Raw genomic sequence first — 23,376 nt, forward strand, 5'->3', positions numbered from 1 at the left:
ATATTGTACAAATGTCGCTCCATTTGTCATCATATGTCTCCAAGACAGATTCCTAGAGAGAAGATTGCTGTGCCAGAGTTTTACGGACAACACAATCTAGTGGATTTTATGAAACAGGTGTCGTGCCATTTTTCAGTCCTGTCAGCCACATGGAGGAAGAGTGACTGCTTCCCTACGTCCTTCCGGGAGTATTCGTGGGCAAGTGTTGGAAATGTCGTAACCTGATAGAAAAGAAACGATTTCTCAGTGCACCTTTCACCTGAAGTTCTCTTGTTATGAATGAGCTGAGCATCTGTTTACATGAGTGAACATCATCTGCACGTACTTGATACGAATTTTCAGTTGATATATTTTTATTTGCTTCAGATTTTGCTTTTGGTAACAGTTTTATTGAGGCATAACTCATATACTATACAATTCACCCTCTTTAATGTGTACAATTCAATTGTTTTTTTCTTTTTAATATATTCGCAGAATTGTGTAGCTATCGCCACAGTCAATTGTAGGACATTTTCAATACTCTAAAGGAAACCCCATAGCCATTGGCAGTCTTTTTACTACTTTCCCCTTTACCCCAGTCTTAGGTAACTACTAATCTTTCTGTCTGTATGGATTTGCATATTCTTTTTTTTCTTTTTTTTGAGGAAGAGCAGCTCTGAGCTAACATCCGCTGCCAATCCTCCTCTTTTTGCTGAGGAAGACTGGCCCTGAGCTAACATCCGTGCCCATCTTCCTCTACTTTATGCGTGGGATGCCTGCCACAGCATGGCTTGATGAGCGATGCCATGTCCACACCCAGGATCCGAACTGGCCGACCCCGGGCTGGGAAAGCGGAAGGTGCGAACTTAACTGCTGCGCCACCCCGCTGACCCCGGATTTGCATATTCTTGACATTTCATGTAAATGGAACCACACAGCAAGTGGTCTTTTGTTACTGGCTCCTATCGCTTAGTATCAAGTTTTCAGGGTTCTTCTATGCTATAACATGTATCAGTACTTCGTTCTCTTTTGTTGCCAAATATCATTCCGCAGTATGGATACACCACATTTTATTTATCTGTTCATATTTTTTTTGTCCATCATTTTAATAGGTAATAGGTTTTTGCCCATTATTTTTCTTTTCTAACTTACTATATTGGATAAATTAACCCTTTCATGTAAGTAAACTTTTTTGTAATATATGTTTACGTATAACACATTATACTCGAGTGTCTACTCTTTATTTAATTTATTTTTTATTATTACTTTTTTATTTTTTTAAATATTGGCACCTGAGCTAACAACCATTGCCACTATTCTTTTTTTTTTTCTGCTTTTTTTTCCCTCCCCAAATCCCACAAGTACATAGTTGAGTATTTTTAGTTGTGGGTTCTTCTAGTTGTGGCATGTGGGACGACATCTCAACACGGCCTGATGAGCAGTGCCATGTCCACGCCCAGGATTTGAACCAGTGAAACCCTAGTCTGCCGAAGCGGAGGTACAAACTTAACCACTTGGCCATGGGGCCGGCCTCTGGTCTTATTTTTATCAGCAAGAAAATGATGGCTTGTTTTTTGGACTCAAGTTTTCTCCCCAGTCAGAAGAAAGGAGCTCAATTTTGGACACGGCTCCACATCTGAGGATGAGCTATTCCATTCCCCACCATGAACAGACTTCAGACTCACAGGCAGCCACAGTGCCCTTTCTCTGCTCTGGAAGATATTCCTACTGCGCGTACGCATCGTCTCAGTGCAGACGACCCTTAGCTGGTCCCAGAACAGCATCGGCCACCCGGCTTTAGCCGTTGATCACCACTGCGCACTTCTCATCCACTTCTGGCACTTTCATTTCTCTCTCTTTCTCTGACCATGGCCACGTCCTTTGCAAGCATCTTATCCAGAACTTCTCTGTGTTTGGAGCTAAGGGGGGAGCTCTGAACATGGGCTCGATTGTCCATCTCGACTGGACGTCTGACACCACAGTCAGTTCTTTTTAAAAAATTTATTGTGCTGAGTGCACTTCACAAGAGATCCGCCCTCCTAACAAAGTCTTACGTGTGCAGTACAGTCTTGTTAGCTGTAGGCACAGTGTTGTACAGCGGTTCCCTAGAACTTACTCATCTTGCGGAACTGAAACTTTATGCCCATTGCACAATAGTTCTCCACTTGCCTCTCCTCTCAGCCTCTGCCTACCACCATTCTACTCTCTGCATCTGTGACTTTGACTATTTTAGATACTTCTAAAAGTGGAATTCTGCAGTATTCGTCCTTCTGTGTTGGGCTTATTTCACTTAGCATAATATCCTCCAGGTTCATCCACGTTGTCACAAATGGCAGGATTTCCCTTTTCTTGAGGCTGATTAATATTCCATTGTGTGTATACGCGTGTGTGTGTATACACCACATTTTCTTTATCCATCCCTCTGTTGTTGGGCATTTAGGTTGTTTGGTGAATGAAGTTACAGTGAAGGAACACAGGAGTGCTAATTTCCCTCTGGGATCCTGATTCAGTCCTTTGGGATCACTATCCAGGAACAGGATGCTGGATTACATGGTAGTTCTATTTCGAATACTTGGAGGGAGCTCCATGCTGTTTTCCACAGGAGCTGAACAATTTTGCATTCCCACCAACAGTGTACAAGGGTTCCAGTTTTTCCACATCCTCGTCAACACTTCTTCTCTCTCTTTTTTTTTTTTTGTTAAGTAATAGCCATCCTAATAGATGTGAGTGGTATCTTATTGTGGTTTTGATTTGCATGTTCCTGATGATTAGGGACATTGAACACATGGTCAGTTTTTAAGGTGACCCCTATACAGATGGGTACTAGGTTTTTATGTTTTGTAACATACAGCTCATATTTCCCTCCTGTTACACATTTTCATATTTCCTTGTATTTCTCTATTTCGAATAGGTAACTAATGATGAAATTAGTCACCGAAAGTCTGTCTTTTGGTAATCTGACCTCTGCCAGGAGTGTGACTATATCACTCTGATTCACAGATGGCCATTCAGGACCGGGAACAGCAGACGTTTGAAGGAAGGAAAGAAATCCCCATATATGGAAGTCCTGAGAAGGGGCGTGATGTTCCCTCAGGCACACCCAGCTCGTAGGTGGACAATGAGGACAACTCAGGATTGCAAACTGGGTCCCCACCCTCTCTCTCCAGGAAGGCGGTCACGCCTGGTCGGCACAAGCTTGGGGTCCAGGTGACACCTTGGATTGGGTCTCAGTTGTCCACAGGGAAGCAGGCGCCCTCTGGAGCCACGAGCAGAAACTGTTCCCCTTCCTGCAAGCCAGCTGGTGGGAAAGCCTCGAACTGCCCACATCCTGTGGGTCTGTCTGTTCTGCCAGGTTCTGTGTCTTTGTCCATCTGCCCAGCCTTGTCCAATGGGAGGCAGCATCATGACCATCACCTCTACAGCCCTTCTCTGTCTCGGTGAGTTTTGGGGAAGAGAGGGATAAACACCCGTGTGGGAGGGGGGTGCCCTCTCACTACCAAGCTGTCATCTCTTGGAAGACCCCATGAACTTGGGAGGCTCAGGGCAGGTGGGGATGTGCTCAGGATTCAGTGGCCTCTCACCGAGATCTCTTTCAGGGCTGTGTCTGGGCCACAGGACTCAAATGCATGCAGGTGAGTCCATCCCCAGGTGTCCCAGGATCTGCCTCCACCTTGGGGACAATGTGAGCCCCTGCACCCGGGCATCTGGAGGGTTGAGAAGAGGAATTCTAAACTGATCAATGGGGCACATGTGTGAGGGACCCAAGGGCTGAGAGTTAGGGGAAACTGAGGCACAGAGAATACATGGACTGTGACCTCTGTCTCTCCTCTAGAGACTCTGCTCAAACCCATCATCTGGGCGGAACCCAGCTCTGTCGTCACTCACGGGAGGCCCGTGAGCATCTGGTGTCAGGGATCTCAGAAAGCCAGGCAGTACTACCTGTACCAAGAGGGGGTCAGGGAGCCCTCGAGAAGTGAGTTTCCACTGGGACCCGGCGACAAGGTCAAGTTCTCCATCTTGCACATGACCGACCACCTTGCTGGGAGCTACCACTGCTCGTATCGCAGCAGAAAAAGCTGGTCGGTTCCCAGCGAGACTCTGGACTTGGTGGTCACAGGTGAGCCGTGCCTTGGGAAGGACCTCCCTTCTACAGCCCAGCCTTGTTGACTATCTGGGGCTGCTGGTCCCCTTGCCCCGCTTTTTTATTATAGTAAGAACATTTAACGTGAGATTGACCCTCTTGATAAATTTTTAAGTGCACAATATAGTATGGTTAGCTACCGGCACAACGTTGTATAGCAGATCTCTAGAACGTAATCGTCTTGCAAAACTGAAACTCTGTACCCCTTGAACTTCTCGTGTCGCCCTCCTCCCAGCCCCTGGCAACCACCATTTGCTTCTACGAATCTATTTTAGCTTCATCATTTAAGTGAGACCATGCCTCTCTTGGCATGATGTCCTCAAGTGCCCTCTCCCCTGTACCACCTCTGCCTCGTTCTCTCCCAGGAATGTTCAACAGACCCACCCTCTCAGCCCTGCCGAGCCCTGTGGTGACCTCAGGAGACAGTGTGACCCTCCAGTGTGGCTCACAGCAGGGATTTGACAGGTTCATTCTGTGTGACGAAAGAGGAGAACACAACCCTGGACGCCTGAACTCACAGCGCCAAGCTGACGGGTGGTCCCAGGTCCTCTCCACTGTGGGTCCTGTGAGCCCAGGTCACAGGTGGGCGTACAGGTGCTACGGTTATTTCTCGACTTCTCCCTATGTGTGGTCTTCCTCCAGCGACATCCTGGAGCTCCTGATCTCAGGTGAGAAATTCACAGCATTGCCCCTGAACACCCTGGGTCTCCAGACAGATAGAGAGGAGCCTTGTCTCAGGTGGATCATCAGGTAGGATGAAGTTGGGATGAGAGAAGTCAGGACTCTGGGAGCCAGAGACACAGAAGCGTCAGAAGTCCGGAGGCCCAGGGGAGAGGGACATGTGTCGGGGAGCCTGACCCTCTTGGAAATCATGAACACCTTTTCTCCCAGGTGTGTCTAGGAAACCGTTCCTCTCGGGTCTGCCAGGTCCTGTGGTGGGCCCTGGAGAGACATTGACCCTCCACTGTTGCTCTGATGTCGGCTATGACAGATTCGCTCTCTTCAAGGAGTGGGGACATGACCTCCCCCAGGCCCGTGGCCAGTGGCCCCAGGCTGGGCTCCCTCAGGCCGACTTCCCCCTGGGCCATGTAAGCAGTTCCCACGGGGGCTGGTACAGATGCTATGGGAGACACAACCTCTCCTCGGAGTGGTCAGCCCCCAGTGACCCCCGGACATCCTGGTGGCAGGCGAGGAGCCTCACCCCAACCCACACTTCTGTTTTTCCTGGGTCTCAGAGTGGCATCTTGGGGTCTTCTTGGGAATGGAGGGTGGGGAGCACAATCAATGAGACACAAGGATGGCATGGGATGAGGAATCTGAAGATCTTAGGGCAAATGGGAACAGTAGGAGAATGAAAGCCCTTGAGTTGAGGGCTTGAGAGGAATCACAGTTCAGGTCAAAGGACCGGGGGACAAAGATGGAGTTTTCCCCTAACACCATGGACTTCTCTCTCCTAGACTTGTTTCCTCACGAAGAAGCTCCCACTCTGTCAGCCCACCCAGGCCCCACCGTGGCCCCAGGAGGGAACGTGACACTGCGGTGTCAGACCAGGAGGTTGTTTGACACGTTCTATCTGTCCAAGAAAGGGAAAACCTGTCCCCCACTGTACCTCAGGTCTCAGTACCAAGATGGGAAGTTTCAGGCAAGCTTTCTCATGAACCCTGTGACCCTGGACCACGGGGGGACTTATAGGTGCTACGGGTCACTCAACAGCGCTCCCTTCCTGTTGTCACATCCCAGTGACCCCTTGGAGCTCGTAGTCACAGGTGAGGAGCTGTCCATGGCCTTCTTCCTTCTCCATCTCATCCCATCTGTCATGCTGTCTGGATAATCCCACAGCCTATGACTTTCTCCTGTGCACCATGTCTTTCCCACCTCTGCCGTCCTCCAAGTCCAGGCCCCAACACCTCCTGCTGGGCTCCTATTCCCACATGTGGAGTGCACCATTGCCGAAAAATCCGAAGTGGTCTTTATTCTTCCTCTTCTTTAATGGCGATGCATTGATGTGGTACAAACCTGAAACTGTCCACAAATATTGTACAGAAAGAGTACATCACCTTTCAGTCTCTGTTACCATTTGCCCATCCCACAGCCCCCTCCGTTAAAGTCAACCACTGACCATATTCTTCTATCTTTTCCCCAAATATTCAGGAAAATCCTATAAACATATCTTCCGTCAACACCTTATAAACACAGTTCTGAACTCTTCTATTTTAAAAAAATGGACTATTGCATTCTAAAGAATCATCTGCTATCAGCATATACAAATTCATTTTAGACTTTTTAATGGCTGTATAGTATTCCCTTGATTGAAAGTATCAGCATGTATTTATCCAATGTCCTGTAATTTGGCATATTGTTTATTTCCAGACTTTTGCTATTTCAAACCATCCTGTGATGAATATACTTGTACCAACCTAATGCGCAGGGATATGTGGAAAGAATTACTCCTTATGTCTTGGTTAAACTTTTACAATAGGATAGTCTAGGCAAAGGACACAGACATTTATTATGTGATGAATATTGGCAATCTCTCTTCACATGCCTTGCTCCTTTTCACTGTTCAGGTTTTGATTTAAGATCCTCCTCCAAATAAAATCGTAGCTGGTGATCCTATTCAAATAGGTCCTATCCTTTTATCACTTACTATAATTTTTCAAGGTGTTTTAACCAATCCTAACGGTACTATACATTTTTCCACTTATAGATCTAACTTATCTGTTATACTTTTTGCTGCTTAATAATTGGTATCCCCTACCAGATAATATATTCTTTGAAAGTAGAGGTTGGATAATTATCCTTTATCATCTTTACCAACACACATGTGTGCCTGTGCGTGCACACATGAACATGAATGTTTATGTGTATATACGTATATACACATACATTCTCTCTCTAAATACATACATATGTTTTCCATCTATATGTCTATATATTTAGATATAAATATAACTAATAAGTAAAATATATATAATATACATAGTATAAACACATTATGTAATGTATACACATATTTTACATGAATATATATCATATATAATACATGTATATAGCATCCAATTGCACATAAATCTATATCTACATATTGTATGTGTATCTAGATAGTCCATAAATATTTGGAAAATGAATGAATGAATGAATGAACGAATGAAGTAGCAAAAGAAAACCAGTTGAAGGTTCTTAATGCAGACACAGGAGTGGGAGTGAACTGGCTGAGGCTGGGCAAAGACTGGCAGCCCCAGGCCTCCACTCCTTTGTGTTCCCGACCCTCAGAAGCCCCTGGGCCCGAACCTCTCATCCATGGATCCAGGATTCTCAGCTGAGGATTAACTCAGGACTCTCCTTTCCAGGAGACTAAACTTAGCTTGGGCTATTGCTCCAGACTGAGAAGACAGCAAGAAAGAAAGAAACTTCAAGAGTTTCCAAACTTGTTCCCTCTCAGCTTGTGGCATGGGGTGTGCACAAACACTTTTAGGGTTATCAAGACCCCAAAACTAATTCTAAATCTGAAGAAATCAGATACAATAGGGTTGTCACCTCACCTACATGTGCAGAAGGGGTCATTGTGAGAGCACAGGAAAATGCTGACTCGAGTAGGGAGATTTAATGATGCAGATCTCGGGAGAATGCTGCTGAGAGGCTTTCAGCTCCTCACCCTCTCTGCTTTCCTGATTCTCAGGGCCTCCTATTCCTGTCACCCCCTCAGTGCAGACCCAAGACCCCACGAGTGGTAAGTAACCTAACCTGTTCAGCTTGGGGAGCAGGGTGCAGACAGGGTACATAATTGGTTCAAGAAGAGTGGGATCTAAACCTTCACTCTGGCGGCTGTGTGGAGTGTGACCTGCCCCGTCTTCCTTGACTTCTTTCTCCCATTGTCCCCAGGCCCCCAACTCCCAGATTACACAGTGGAGAATCTCATCCGCTTGGGTCTGTCTGGATTGATCCTGGTGGTGTTGGGGCTGTTGCTATTTGAGGCGTGACACCGTCAGAGAAGGTCCCCAGGCAAAAGCAAGAGGTAAACTGAGGATGGAGCTGTGCACACTCTTCGGGGTTTGTAGAACCTTAGGACAAAATGATGCAAGGTTGTGATGACAAAGAAGGTTCTGGAGAGCTGAAGGTACGAGACAGTGAACCCTGTGTGAGGACCTAAAGGCAACGAAGCAGTATTGTTGGCAACTGGCAATGATGGAGGCTGGGAATGCTCCTCTGAGAAGTCTGCTCCACCATGAGTCTTGCCCCTCACCATGCTGTCTCCTCAGTGTCTGGCTTCTCTTATTCCCCGACCTTGAAGACACAACACCACGCCTACATGAAGAGTTTGTGTCCATAACTCCACTGTGTCTCATGCTCTGTTCCGACATTGTGTATCACAGATGTCTTCTTTATAGCATCCATGTTCCCTTATATGAGTTGCTGAGTCTCTGTGCCTCCAGCTCTGAGTGCAGAGACTCAGCTAATGTGGTTGAGTAACTGATTGAATGGGCTACAATTTATGTCCAGCCGGGAAGGTGCAAGCCCAGAATGACACCCCAACACCCCGTCTGGATTCTGCAGGCTCCTCTCTCTTCACCAGATGTTTCCCTGGGGGCTGCTCCCACAGCATCCACACCTGGAATCAGCAATCTCTTGTGCGACCTCCTGCAAGTAACAGCCCATCTGTGAGCCTCTGTTGCCTTCCTGTGTCACTGGTAGTGATGGTGGCTCCTTCAGGGCTGTGGCACCGATTAAGTGAGATTGTGAATTCCAAGGTGGTAGATGCAAGTTTGTTGTTTGTTTGTTTTAATCTCAAATCAATTGTTGGAGAGGGGACAGAGCGAGTAGAATCTCACAGACTGCTGGGATGTATACAACTTGCTTCAGCCAATTTGGGGAATAGTCTAGAATTTTCTGATGAAGAGATGCACACCTATGACCAAGCAGTCTCACACCTAAGGAGGCTCCCTAGGGAAATCTGTGCTCACATGCCCAAGAATATAGGCTCTGGACATGGGAGAGGAGCATTCTTCCCATTAGCCAAAAACAGTAAACAACAAAATTCCATCAGTTGAAGAATGAATAATGTTTTTGTTTTACTTTTATACAATGGCATGTTAAACAGCAATTAAAAATGAATAAATTAGTACTACAAACAAAAATACAGATCAGTCCTGCAAACATAATGGTGAGCAAAAGAAGGAAGCCAAAAAGAATGTGTGCAATATTATCGCACTGCTAAAAACAGGCAACACAAATGATTTAGAGAGGCAAAAACTATGAAAAAGGGGTGAAGTGATTAACTTAAAATCACAACGATGTTACCTACACACATAATGAAGGAAACTCAAGACGATTCTGGAATGCTGGCCATGTTCTTTTTGACTTGCCTTTGGTTATACCTATGTTTGATCTTGATTATTATTAGTAGTTAATTTTGCTTAATGCTCTTTCTGTACATTTTAGTCTTCTCAATAAAAAATGTAATAAATTATAGAGAAGTCTCAGCATAACTTCAGGGTGTAAAGTAGGGTATTATCACAATAGAAATTATTGCTGGAAACCACATGGAAATAGCAGAATGTCTGAAACCTCAAGCCAAGTTCAGGTCTAGAGAGGCATCCAGTGTCCTGGACCCTTAACACCACATAGGATGGACTTGCATAGGGTGGACTTCTGACCTTTAACCCTCATAAGAAGGGTCAGCGTTACACGGTGATCATGTACTTCACCTCTGATGCTCTATTTTATTTTAAAACTTCTTTGTTAAAATTATCCATTTGCTCTATTTAACAAATAAAATACAAAATTTTTAAATATTTTTAATAATAAATAAAATACAATATAATTTTTAATAAATAAAATACAAAATTTTTAAATTGGTAAATAAGCCTGAGCTATAAAGAAAAAATAGGCACAATAACCAACTACAATATGTAGCTAAAACTCAAATTATAAAAACTAGAATAATTAGTTTAGAAAGTTGTATACACAACTCTGAAGGAAATATTATTCATAAGATAGAAGAAACTACAAAAATGATGCACAGAAAAATAAAATAATTGAAAATGTGAAATAGTTTGTAATAGGGTAACAACTGAAAATATTTCAGAATATTTATTTTTGTTATCGAGGCATAATTGACTGTTAAAAATTGTATAGTGTCAAGTGCCACATAATGATGTTTTGATCAGCAGCGAGCCACATATAGGATGGTAGTCCCGTAAGATTAGTGCCATAGAACCTAGGCGTGTAGTAGGCTCTACCATCTAGGTTTGTGTAAGTGCGCTCTACGATGTTCACACAACAAAATCGCCTAACCATGCATTTCTCAGAACATATTTCTGTCATTAAGCAACACATGACTGTCTACTTAAGGTGTACAATTTGATGATTTGATATACGTATACACTGAAAACAATAACCACAATTAAGCTAATTAACATGTCCATCACCTCTGATAGTTACCACTATTTCTTCTCTCTCTTTCTTGTTTTTGTGGTGAGAATATTAAGATCTACCCTTTTACGTGATGCTCTGTTTTTTTTTAATGAAGATTATGATAGTTAACAACCTTGTGAAATTACAGTTGTACATCATTATTAGTCATGTTGTAGGTGTACCACTTCACCCCTAGTGCTCTCCCCCTACTCCCCCTTTCCCCTGGTAACCACCGATCAGTTCTCTTTGTCTATATGTTAGCTACCACCTATGAGTGGAGTCATACAGAGTTTGTCTTTCTCTGTCTGGCTTATTTCACTCAACATAATACCATCAAGGTCTATCCATGTTGTTGTGAATGGGGCAACTTTGTCCTTTTTTATGGCTGAGTAGTATTCCATTAGTATATATATACCATATCTTCTTTATGTGATGCTCTGTTTTAAATCCAAGCTCCATTACTTACTCTGAGTGGGACTATGAAAAAGATACTTAAATCATGAGTGCCTCACATTCAACACCTGTAACACTGGGATGGTAGGAATGCCAACCTTATTCGCTGAAAAGTTCCAAAAAGATGAAGTATCAAAATTACTAAGAAGAGGAGTCGGCATCCTTTCTCTGTAACAGGCCACATGGTAAACATTTTAGGCTTTGTGGGCCGTATGGTCTCTGTTGCAACTATGCATCTCTGCCATCTTAGTGTAAAAGCAACCATAGCAACTATGTAACTGAATGCGTGTCACTCCGTTCTGATAATATTTTATTTATAATAGTGGGTAAGGGACTAGATTTGGCCCATTGGTCATAGTTTGCTGATCCTTGACTTAAGGAGTAGATCCTGGCATATATGATTTTTGTTCAAAATATATTAGCTGTCACCATTACCACCATCATAATCAGCATTTTCATTATCACCACCACCACCAACAACAACAACATCAAAATTATCACCAGCATCATCATCACCACCACCATCAACATTAATGTTATCACCATCTTCGTCATTACCACCATCGTCATCATCAATATTGTCACCATCGTTGTCATCATCACCAGCACCAATATTATCATCATGCCTTAACTATGACATGACATAATGAACCTTTGTTCAAATAAAAAAGATATAAATCTCCAACATTTCCCTCTCTCCAGGCTGGGAGTAAATTCAAACCCAGACATATCCTGAAGGAGAAGTAAAACTCTCTCTCTTCCCGTCTAAGTTCAGCAACTCTTTCTAAACGAGAGATAAAACAGACAATATCCTTAGGTGTTGTGAAATATTGAAAAGACCATAATAAAACATTGCTGGAATAAATACTTCAAGGCCTATTTGTAGTATTTTGTGGGGTTAAGATGAGAGACACTGCAGGGGTACTGAATGTTTTCTACTGCTTTCAAGCTTTTCTCAATCAAGCAGAACCTGCAGTGCTAGGTCAGAGGCAGCATGAAGTACCCCAGGAGCCCTGGAGAGAACTCAAAGCCTGGGGGGGTTATTCAGAGAAGGCTTCCTGGAGGAAGCGATGCCTAAGCAAGGGCTTGGAAAATCAGTAGGAGTTTTCCAGTAGATGGAGAAGACAAGCTTCATAAGAAGCAGTGTATGCAAAGAATCAGATTGCTGCAATAACGAAAAGGGTAAGAGAAGTGCAAATATTTTAATGTGGTCGCAGTGAGTGAGATACAAGAGAAAATAATGAGAGCTGTGAGTTGGCAAGGAGAGACTTGGAGGTGCACTGAGAGGCTCAGACGATCCTGTATACAGGGAATGAGCCAGGTTCAAGTGGAGAACTCGCAAATTTGAAGATCAATAGCACCATTCATTGCTTCAAATTCAGATCTGAACATAAGGGATACTTTGATGTTTCCAATATGGTGGATACTTCTCAGATAACAGCTGATGACTGACCACACTACTGAAGCTCCAGAATCCTGTCCAGTGTCAGGAGCCATGGAGAGGTGGTCAAGCAAAGAGCTGGAAAGACTGGAGGGGGTGTCTGGAGCAAAGCCAAATATAGCTGCTCCCACCTCCTTTGAAGCCATGCTGGGAAGTGGGAAATCTGCACACTAAATCCTTAAAATGTGAACAAAATCTCTGATTCCAAGGGAACTCTACACCTGATATGAGGATCTCAGAGCAGTGCTTAGGAATTCTTGAGGTTTTCCAATGGATTCTACAAGTGGATCACGTAATGAGAGAGGATGCGGAGAAGGAGAGAGAGGTCTTGATGACCCTACTCCTGCTGAGAGGAGGAGCAAGAGAAGCACATACATAACGGAGATGCATCATCTACGTGTGTATCTGGAAGGGGTGAGGGAGAGGGAGACAGAGACAGAGACAGAGATTAACCAAGTGAGAAGTGAGCTCCTCACATCCAACATCCTGTCCCCCTCCATATCATCTGCATAGTAGGTCCTGAGTCTCCCTCTCCTCTTCTTTCTCCATAGGATCCATGTCTTGGGGGAATTCTGGATCCCGCCTGGCAGAGGGGAACAACAGCAATGTTGCTTCTCTGTCACGTGCTTAAGGGTGGAGGAATTTGACCCTTTGGATACATGGACCTGATATCTGGCCTGCCAAATACTGCTCCAGACATCTGGTGGTTTGGCACCCATTTCTCCTGGGTGACTGAATGCAGAGGGGTTGTGGTGGTAATAAATCTAATGAAACAGCCACAACCTTTAATATGCACAGAATAAAATCTAAATCAAAGGAGCCAATCTGTCCTCTAAAAACCTGGAGATACTTAGTGCTTTGGAAACACTGCGTGTGTGGAGTGTGAAAATGACACAGGGAAAGAATAGATCAATTGATGAAAAGTATTTTTATGGAAAACTGAAACCCCTTGCTCTTCTACACCCGAAATACAATCTAAAAACTTGGAGTGCCTTCCTTTGAAAACATGGAAAGCTCAAAAACAAACTCTTCCCCCTATTGTGTTTTAGTTAGTCCTATTGTAACATCTGCTTGATCATTTGGTTAACCCAACCAGTAACTGGGGATGCAATGAGCGCCTCATAAATAAGGAAATATGGATTTAAAGCAGAGGATTTCATTGTCCAGGGGCCAATAGCCTTCAACCGAAGGAGTTAGTTTGAAATGAAGTCTGGGTAACAGCAAATACAAGATTAAATGTACCCTCACGCTTGTAAATTGGGAGTAAGATCATCAATCTGGACTTTGGGGTTTAGCTCATTGTCCATTGGGTCCAGTGCAGTTAAGCAATGCTTGGGGATCAGGCATAAGATTTATTCTGTTCTGAGATAAATCTCTTCTCAGTCCCTCTGAATTGATAGTCTGAAGCAAGGAAATGAGGATGTTATGCACAGAGCAGAGAAAGCCAGATTTTAGCACATGCTCAGAATGACCCAACCAATGGGAAAGTTGATCTATCATAGAAAATATTCCACTTGCTGGCATTTTGGGATCCCCCATGTATCAACAGGCTCCCCAATTGATCAATCTTAACTAAACCTAATCAGAACATGAACCTTGCCCTGGAGATGCAACTTGGAGTTAGACTTGGGAACATCTTTCCCAATGTCACAGGCCATGTAATTGAAAATGAAACATGGGCTCATATAAGTTCCTGAATACCCGTGCCCCCAAGTTACAATGGAGGTTAACCATGTATTCCAATTAAGTAGTGTTTTGAGTGTCTCACAAAGGCTTGATTCTAGAATGAAACCCATTCAGGAATCAATTAGACTTAAACACTCCTGTGAAATTTTATTTCTTCTAATGTGTTAGGATCCACTCTTTGAAGACCTTTGCCCATGTTAGTCATAAGGCCTACCTCTTCCTCCCTACGACATCACTTAATTTAGATAATGCCCATTCGTTCTTGTCATTTATCTGCAATTTAAATAATTTAGCTTCCCCTCACCACCTTCAATTACAAATCCATAGAATAGGTCATGTCTTTATCTTACACTTTCCTATTGTTTTACACCTTTCCTCCGTGGGACTAACGCTAGTTCCCATTTTAGACTTATTCGTGTAATCATTTTATTTATTCAGTTTTTCTTATGACACTAGACCTTTCTGAGGGCAGAGAATATATCTGCCTTGCTCAACGTTATCTCTTTGTTTCTTGGGATGGCCATGAGTTGACAGCCTTACGTATTTCTTTATTTTTTTTTTAAGATTTTATTTTTCCTTTTTCTCCCCAAAGGCCCCTGGTACATAGTTGTGTATTATTTTTTAGTTGTGGGTCCTTCCAGTTGTGGCATATGGGATGCCACCTCAGCATGGCCTGATGAGTGACACCACGTCCGCACCCAGGATGTGAACCGGCGAAACCCTGGTCCGCCAAAGCAGAGTGCACGAACTTAACCACTTGGCCACGGGGCCGGCCCTCAGCTTACATATTTCTTAAATGAAGAGGGATAAGATTTGTGAATGGTGAATGGATGAATAAACAAGTAAAGTCCAAGAAGAAGTTCTGAATTAGTTAACGTGAGGAATCTTGTGCAGTTAGAGAATGGATCATGTTATTGGAAAAAAAAAAACCTCATGGTGTTTTCCAGTCCTTGAATTAGTGTGAGTTAGTCTGAAAGCAAGACCTAAGACAAGGACACGAGTGTGGGTAGTTTATTTGGGAAGCAAGGATGAGGGAGAGGGATAGGGGGAGAGTGAAGGAAAACATTCCTGAAATAGGGATGCATGACTGAGTCTCACTGCAGGAGGTGATGTGGGCAAGACTCTACTAGGATCTCTCATAGTTTACAGAATACCTTCCGGAATTTTCCTTCCAGAGGGTGAGACGCTTGGAAATATATTCATGGGCTCCCACCCCCAGTTGCTTGGAATTTTCCCCAGGGATTGTTAGAGTCTTCACAGTTTTGGGCTGAAATTTCTTCAGATAAGGTCCTCACACCCAAATGTGGAGAGACACATGGGTATCCTTGAGGATGGATATCGTCCACATGATTCGAGACCTACAGAGCTGTCAGCCAAATACAAGATAAAATCAGCAGTCACCCAGGGGGAGGTGCTAAAAATATGTGCTTGGAAACCTAAATTCAATGGATTTAATGCGTATCTACTAACTTGACTCCTAGCCCTTCTGCAACACTCTGCTTCTTGGCCTTCTGGACTATAAGATGAAAGTTATTTACCTTCGCTTCAATCCTGCTTCCTCTTTCCCCTGCCACCCTTTGTTTCAGTTCTGAACTTAGAAGATCCTCTCACCCTTTTAAGAAGAACAGAGCTGAACAACAGTTAGTCACTGCCTAGAACAGATCACAATTCCAGATAATTCCAGGCTACACCCATTGAACTGACGTGTGTAGAGTTGGACAATTGCAGCACTAACACCAGAAGCTCTCTAAGGATGGAAACCACATGCTGGGCATCTGAAGGTGCGGACTGAGTGATGTGGAAAAGTAAATGGGCACTGGTTTCCTGCCTGTGCCTTTCTGCATACACTCAGGGATAGTAGAGAGCTCAGATAAGGGTGACCTGGAGTGGAAATGGCTAGCTATGACATAGAAAGAAACATGTAAGAATTTTCTCGAAGGCCAAGGGAAAGTAAGGGTCATAATCAAAGGCCCCCCCGTCCTAGAACATCATCCCTTTCCATCAGCTCTTAAAGAAACTTCTGGAAATCCTGGACTTGAGCAAGAGTTTATTCTTACTGTTTTGTACTTTTAGATTTTTATTTTATGGTATTAGCTGCTCCCCAAACTAGGCATATCATTACAATTATTGCATTTTCACACATTTTTCATTGCTCTTTATGAGCTAGAAAATGAGGCCAGTTGCCAAGAAAAAAAAAATCGGAAATATATTAGGACTTAGAATAAACTATAGCCAATTCTTTTGTTTTTACTGAGTTTTTGGCAACACAAGAACTTGTCCTCACATGGGCTGTTGTTGTTCTACTCTGGTAGGGATATTGAGTGGAAAGCAGAGTTGAAAAGGCAAGATGAGGAAGTTCTTTGAAGATCTTGAATACCAGGGAGAATTTGGGAATTGGGCAAGCATGGGATGTGGGTGAGGAGGGATGTCTCAGGCAGCAAGGGCGGAGGGTCAGGAAGGGAAGCAGATAGAAAGGCCCTGGAGACTCAATGGTAAAAGTTGCTCAACAGTAAAACAAGTCAAATAAGCAGTTGTTATAAAATTACTTATACGAGCCAAGATCTTCCATATATACAAATAAATCCCAACCTTGCCTTAAATATCAACAACAAAAAAGAAAAATTCTAAGGAATAAATGTAATAAGAAACGTACATAATGTAACACATACAAATACATTCCTTTCAAACATTCCTGAATGGCACACAAATTAGTCTTGAACAAAGGGAGAGACACCCATTGACTCTGCATCATGAAGTGTCAGTTATCCATACGTTAGTTTATAAATGTACTTCAGTCCCCAAAATATCCCAAGAAGCTTTTCTTCTTGAATTAAACAAGTTGATACTAAAGTCCATATGGAAAAACTAAAATATAAGAATAGCTAAGAAAACACCAAAAAAAATTAGAGCTATAAAGAGAGGAGGGAATTAGTTCAACCAGAAATTAAAACATGCTATAAAGCCTCTGTAATTAAAATAACTTGATGAGGACACGATAATAGAAAAATGCAATGTAATATAAAACTCAGACGTAGATTCAAGTACATATGGAAATTTAGTATGTGATAGAGATGATACATCAAAGCACTGGGGCACAGATGGATTTGGGGGAGAAAAGGACGAAATTAGAACCATACCTCACCCAGTACACAGATTAAATCCAAATGGTTCAGAGATATAAATGTAAAATGAGACGACGAATGACCAGCAGAAGTGTGTGAATTAAACACGACTCTTAAAATGTAACTCAGTTATGTGTCAGCTATGTCTTAACAAAGCTGGGAAAAATAAAAATAAGTGTGTTCATTACAAAAATAAAATGTAATTCAAAATCCAAATGCAGTCGCAAGAAAATATGGGAAATTGGACACATAAAAATGAACATATCTTTTCATGGCACAAGAAATAAAAAAAGATCAAAACACAAATGGAAAACCAGGAGAAAATATGTCAAAGATCTGTCTATGCATGCACGTCGTATATGTGGATGTTATGTAGATATGGATGTCAATTATTGAAGAAAAAGTAAGATAGACAAATGGCAAACAATGTGAACAAGAAATTACTAACAAAGATAAAAACGGCACTTTAACATATGAAAAGCTGTTCAGATTTAGCTACATAAAGAAATGCAAATTTAAACTAAATTGCAATGGAATGTTATCTATTAGGCACAAATCAGACGTCCTTTTACAAACCTGTGAGCAAACTGAAAAGCTCTTATGTTGTTGGTGGGAATGCGAAACTGGACAATCCATACTTAGGGGAAATTGTTATTATCTACCAAAACACCATATGAAAATCATGCTTTTGCCCCAGGAAATGCCTTCAAGGAGTTTTCCATGAAGGAACACCTCCAAATATATGAAAAGATATATCCTAGGTTTAATAATTGAAGCGTGATTTGTACTTGAGAAATATTGAGAAAGAAACCCTAAATGCCCAAGCCACTGGGCTAAATGGACTCAGGTTCACAGTCAAAATGGAGTAAGTTCCCACTGTAAAAGAAAATAGGAGATTATCTTTATAGGGAGTGAGTTTCAGGATGTAATATCAAGTGAAAAGAACAAACTAGTAAAGAGCAGAAAAAATAGTGCTGGAAGAACGTTGGGTATCAACGTGAAATCGCGGGGACAGGAGAAAGTCGAGATGTGTCTGCTAATTATGGCAGAAACAAACACGAAAAGGATTGGCCAGATTCCACAGGCACTTAAAAGCCTTGGGATATTAGAAATAATGTTATTTATATATAAATGAATACATTTGGGAGAAGAGAAGGAGTTTGCTTCAGCATAACGGTCAGTGGCTGCAAAAATTACTAAGTGGAAGTTTCATGAGGAAGGTGCTATGTACTGACTCACAGAGTATCTCCCCACAAATCAAAGGGCGAATAACTTTACAATGTAGAAACCTAGGGGGTGCCAAAATGACCAAGTTATGAAAGCAAAATCACCAATGTGGAAAACAAAGGACATTATCGCATCAGTGGTGTTCCACCTCAAAATGTGGAACCTGAATCTAAGCATGAGGTGCCATTGGGCAATCAATATATATACTTTGTATATATCTTGGCTTCTTTCTCTCCCGAGTCTCCCCTTTCTCCAACAGATGCTCATGAACCCTAACTGTGAACAATGGCTGGAAGAAAAGGCACTCAAGGTCCTCATTCAGGCACTGGTTTTAAACTTCATTAATCCAAACAGGATTCCATTCTCTAAGATTTGGAGATGAAGACAAACCACTCCAGTGTGGAGAAGGGTAGTAACCTGGAAAGAAACCATTAATCTTCTGATCGTCCAGCTCTAAATCCAGTGCTCACTTGATGGCATCTTTGGACAATGTCTGAAATGCAGAACTGGGAATTTATGATGGGCAGAAATTGTTTTCTATGAAAGGAGAAGTCATACGTCTTGTTTGGGACCACAACAGAGACTGACACATGGGGAAATAGCTGTTCTACTTCTTGCGAAAACACCAGTGTTGAAACACAGACTCGGGGTGATGGATGCCCACAGCATCCTCTTCATTAGCATGGCCTTCAAGACTCTATCCTCTTGCCTCTCTCCACTGACAGGGCAACAAGGAAAATCACCATGATTGCAAAACTCACCACCCTGCTCTGCCTGACTCTGCGGGGAAGGAGAGTGAGTCAAGGTTTTATGATTATCATTTTGTGCTTTTAGAATGAGTCTGGAATTTCACTGTAAAATTCTCTAGAATTTGTCTCCTCAGTGTTGTGTTATTAATTTATGATTTATTAATAAATACTTTAATTTGAGCATTGATGACAAATTAATTAAAAATTATTTGCTACTAATATTCTAATTAGTCTTCTCAGTGTGCTATCAATTAATTATTTATTAATCAATATTCTTAAATTAAGCATTGATTGGTTAACCAATTATTAATCACTTATCATTAATAATGCATTTATTTGTAACTCAGTGTTCATTTATTGTCTTTTATGAGCTGGAGCACAGTGTGAGAAGTGTTGATGACTCAGCAATGGTAAAATGTGGCTTGTAATTCCATGGGGAGTCTTATTTGCTTAACTTCTTGCGTCTGTCTACAAAATCATTATAACAAATTCTGAATTACACTCCCTACCCTATCAAGGACAAATTTTTATGTAGGTGGGGAAAGACACTGAATGTGTAGTTTGTATAAAATTCGTTCAAAATGCAAAATTAGTCACTTCCTTGAAGGTCCTGGATCCCAGGAGGGAAGGTTATGCTGGGATCTGTGGATGGAGGGATGAGTGGGGGGTGGGAATCCAGGAGAGGGTAAAGGCTGGGATGGGAGTGGACATTCACCCAGAGAGGCAGATGCAAATCTGCTATCTGCTCTGAAATGGGGCGTCACAGAGTAAGAACTTCTTCCTAAGAGAATTGGGGGTGAGATGTTCTCTCCAACACAGCCTGTTTCTCCAGATGGAAGAAAAAAATCTATGAGCTGTGCACATTCACATTTTGGAAAGTAGTTGTAAGTTGAGGGTGGAGGGAGTAACCATTCCCTGTGTGTAAGCTTTCAAGTTTCTGATCATTTTGTCTCTCATCAGTTAAAAATTATGCCATCACCTTCTTTATTGGTAAAATAGCAGCCTGTTGTCTCCTGCAGATTTCTTCTACTAAAACATTCATTGTTCACCTTACCATTTTGTTAAATATTCGTTTACTTCCAGAGACCCCCAAACCACTGACGTCTGCCAGTCAGAGTGAAGGCTAACAGAGGTGGTGTGATTGATGGAGATCTGCTTTGGGTTCCTGAAACCACCCTGTAGTTATTTCTCTAGTTCTGGAATTCTCAAATGGTACAGACAGCCTCAACAACTGGCACTAGTTCTCTGATTTGTGGAGTAAGAGGTACGATGGAAGGAAAGGCCAGGTGGAAGCACAGGAAACGCCTCTTCCAACCAAAATACTGAAACCAAAGTAATCCTGCATGCCCAGGGGGATTGCAAAGATTTCTACCACCATCAAGAGCTTGAACAATACAGAGGCAATGATTCCTTCCACATCTGCACGTGACTCACCTAGTTGGCTTGTGCAGAAGACAGATGGAACTTGGAGTATGGTAGCGGATACTTGCATATCAGCTTCTGCTCCAGTTGAAGACCCATCGAGAAAACCCACACATGGCCTGGCACCTGATGTGCAGCTGTTGATCTGGTTAAAGTTTGTTTTCTCTGGGTCTATCTCTAAAGGCTGTAAAGTCTGTCTGCTTTGGGCTGTCAGGGCCAGCAACACATCTCCACTGCCCTCCTTCAGTTCCGAGTTAACTCTCCAGTCCTCTGTGATCTAGGCTGCAGGGGCCACATTCTAGGTGCTTTGTAAGACTGACGTGTTCCAGAGTGTGAGAAATAAATTTTCCCAAATTGCCTTGGTGAAAATTCTGAGTCCAGTTGCCTGAGGCATGTTGAAATATCCCATCCAAGGTGAAGACTCATTGCTCCATCTGACCCTCCTACTACTGAGAAAAAAGTTCAATCTCTAGTGGGCCTTCTTAGGAATTTGGAGACAACATACACCTCCTTGGGCATGCTCCCTCCACCCACTATGAGTGCCTGGTGAGGTTGCTGGTTTTGAGTGAGGCACAGAAAAAGAGAAATCTTTCCAATGGGTCCTGGCTGCAGAGAGCCTGCGCTGCGTGACTCTAAAGATCCAATGGTGTTTGAAGCTTTGTGGCAGATGAGGTCATTATACAGAGCCTTTGGCAGAAAACTCTAGGTGAATTGCAACACAGGCATTTAAGATTTTGGAGCCACACTATGCCATTTTTGCAGAGAACTATTCTCTTTTGATAAACAGTTTCCAGTTTGTTACCGGGCTCTAGTTGAGATGCAATGCTTGGCCATGAGTAGGCATGTTACTATGTGACATGAGCTTCCCATCATGGACTGGGAGCTGATTATCCACCAAGTTTTAAACAGGGATGTCCAGCAGCACTCCATCATCAAACAGAAGTGGTTCATATGAGATATGGGTAAAGAACTTCCTGAAGGCAGAATAATGATGCCCATTATTCTAAAGATGTCCACGTCCTAACCCTCAGAACCAGAGAATGTCTCCTCACACGACAAAAGGGACTTGGCAGGTGTGATAAAGTTAAGGACACTGAGATGGGGAGATGGAATTGGATTATCCAGATAGGCCCAATGTCATCACAAAGTCCTTCTGAGTGACAGAGGGAGGCAGAGGAGCCAGAGCCAAAGAAGGAGATGTGACTCCAGAGCAGCAGATGGAGCGATGCAATTGCTGGCTTTGAAGATGAAAGGGATGACGAGGCAAGGGGTATGGGAGTTTGTAGAAGCTTGAAAAGCAAAGGCAATAGATTCACCCCCAGAGCCTCCAGAAGGAGCACAGACTGATGACAACTCGATTTTAACTCAGGGGTGTCCATTTTGGACTTCTGATATCCAGAACTGTAAGATAATAAATCTGTGTGGCTTTAACCCGTTAGCTTGGAGTGACTTGTTATGGCAGCAACAGGAAACTGGTACACTGGATATCTGTTATTTTGTTGATGTTGGTCTCTTGACTTGTTTTGTTGTTTTCCTAATCTGAGCTCTGCAAGCCCAGAGTTTGAATCTGTCTAATTCAGTGGTGTATTTCCAGGTAGACATCTTGCAAATACTCAAAATACGTGTTTATGCTTGCCTCAAGAAAGGAGTTCAGGACAAGCAGAGAACAGCTTATGGATCAAGTGAGGCCTCAGATGTGGTCAGAAATGTCTCCAGAAGCCTGTTGCCTGCCCCAGCCCCAGCCCTGGAGAGACGAGAGCCCGGCTCCTGGGGAGGGCAGTTCCCCTTCCTGTGGGGCTGCTGACGTGATGACCCCATGACAGGGAAGATCAGTCTCCCGGTGGCCACATCCTGTGCACTGACTGTCCTGCTGGGTACTGTGGTTTCCTCCATCTGCACAGCTGGGGCCACAGGGAGGAGATACCATGACCCTCACGGCTCTGCTCTGCCTGGGTGAGATTTGAGGAGGGGAAGGGGAGGCCCTAGGCTGGGAGGGACCCCATTCCACAAACAGGCCCGGGTCTGTCAGGAGACCCCAGGATTCAGAAGGCTCACGGGGAGGAGGGTTCTGCTCAGCTTCAGGTGCAAATCTCTCACAGGGAACTCTCTTCCAGGGCTGAGTGTGGGCCAGTGGACCCAAGTGCAGGCAGGTGAGTCTGTCCCCAAGTGTCCCAGATCCCACCTCCTCATTGGGAACAAAGAGTACACCCCCAGGGCAGCTGGGGTCAGAGAATAGCAGTTCTGGGCTGAGGGATGAGGCATCTGGGAGGGTCCTGGGGCTGAGAACTTGGGAACTGGGGGTGGGGAATGTCTTGTGACTCAGTCTCTGATTTCCTCCCAGGGACCCTCCCCAAACCCACCATCTGGGCTGAGCCAGGCTCTGTGATCCTCACGGGGAGGCCCATCACCATCTGGTGTCAGGGGACCCTGGAGGCCCAGGAGTACCGTCTGGATAAAGAGGGAAGCGCATCACCCTGGGACAGACAGAGCCCGCTGGAGACCAGGGACAAGGCCAAGTTCTCCATCTCATCCATGACATGGGAATATGCAGGGCGATATCATTGTTACTATCTCAGCCCCTCTGGCTTGTCAGAGCACAGTGACCCCCTGGAGCTGGTGATGACAGGTGAGAGGACACTCAGGGGTCTGAGTCTCAGGTTCTGCCCTCAGGAAGAGGGTCTGCTCTCAGGGGTGTGTCCCCTCCCACAGCCCAGCCCTGAAGGATATGAGGGGAGTGTGAAT

The 23,376-nt window shown here is 43.5% G+C and overlaps 1 protein-coding gene across 1 annotated transcript in view; it reads left to right on the forward strand.

Moving 5' to 3' along the window:
- Positions 1-23,376, forward strand: part of LOC124250284 (leukocyte immunoglobulin-like receptor subfamily B member 2) — a 38,634-nt gene that overhangs the window by 10,179 nt on the left and 5,079 nt on the right. Inside the window, 10 exon segments of the mRNA XM_046682102.1 lie at positions 3,812-4,096; positions 4,486-4,788; positions 5,012-5,287; positions 5,290-5,337; positions 5,599-5,886; positions 7,800-7,850; positions 8,003-8,047; positions 22,498-22,587; positions 22,749-22,784; positions 22,976-23,260. Of these exon segments, the coding sequence (XP_046538058.1) occupies positions 3,812-4,096; positions 4,486-4,788; positions 5,012-5,287; positions 5,290-5,337; positions 5,599-5,886; positions 7,800-7,850; positions 8,003-8,047; positions 22,498-22,587; positions 22,749-22,784; positions 22,976-23,260 (1,707 nt within the window).

Source organism: Equus quagga, chromosome 13 (assembly GCF_021613505.1).
Source record: "Equus quagga isolate Etosha38 chromosome 13, UCLA_HA_Equagga_1.0, whole genome shotgun sequence".
NCBI classification, from domain to species: Eukaryota; Metazoa; Chordata; class Mammalia; order Perissodactyla; family Equidae; genus Equus; species Equus quagga.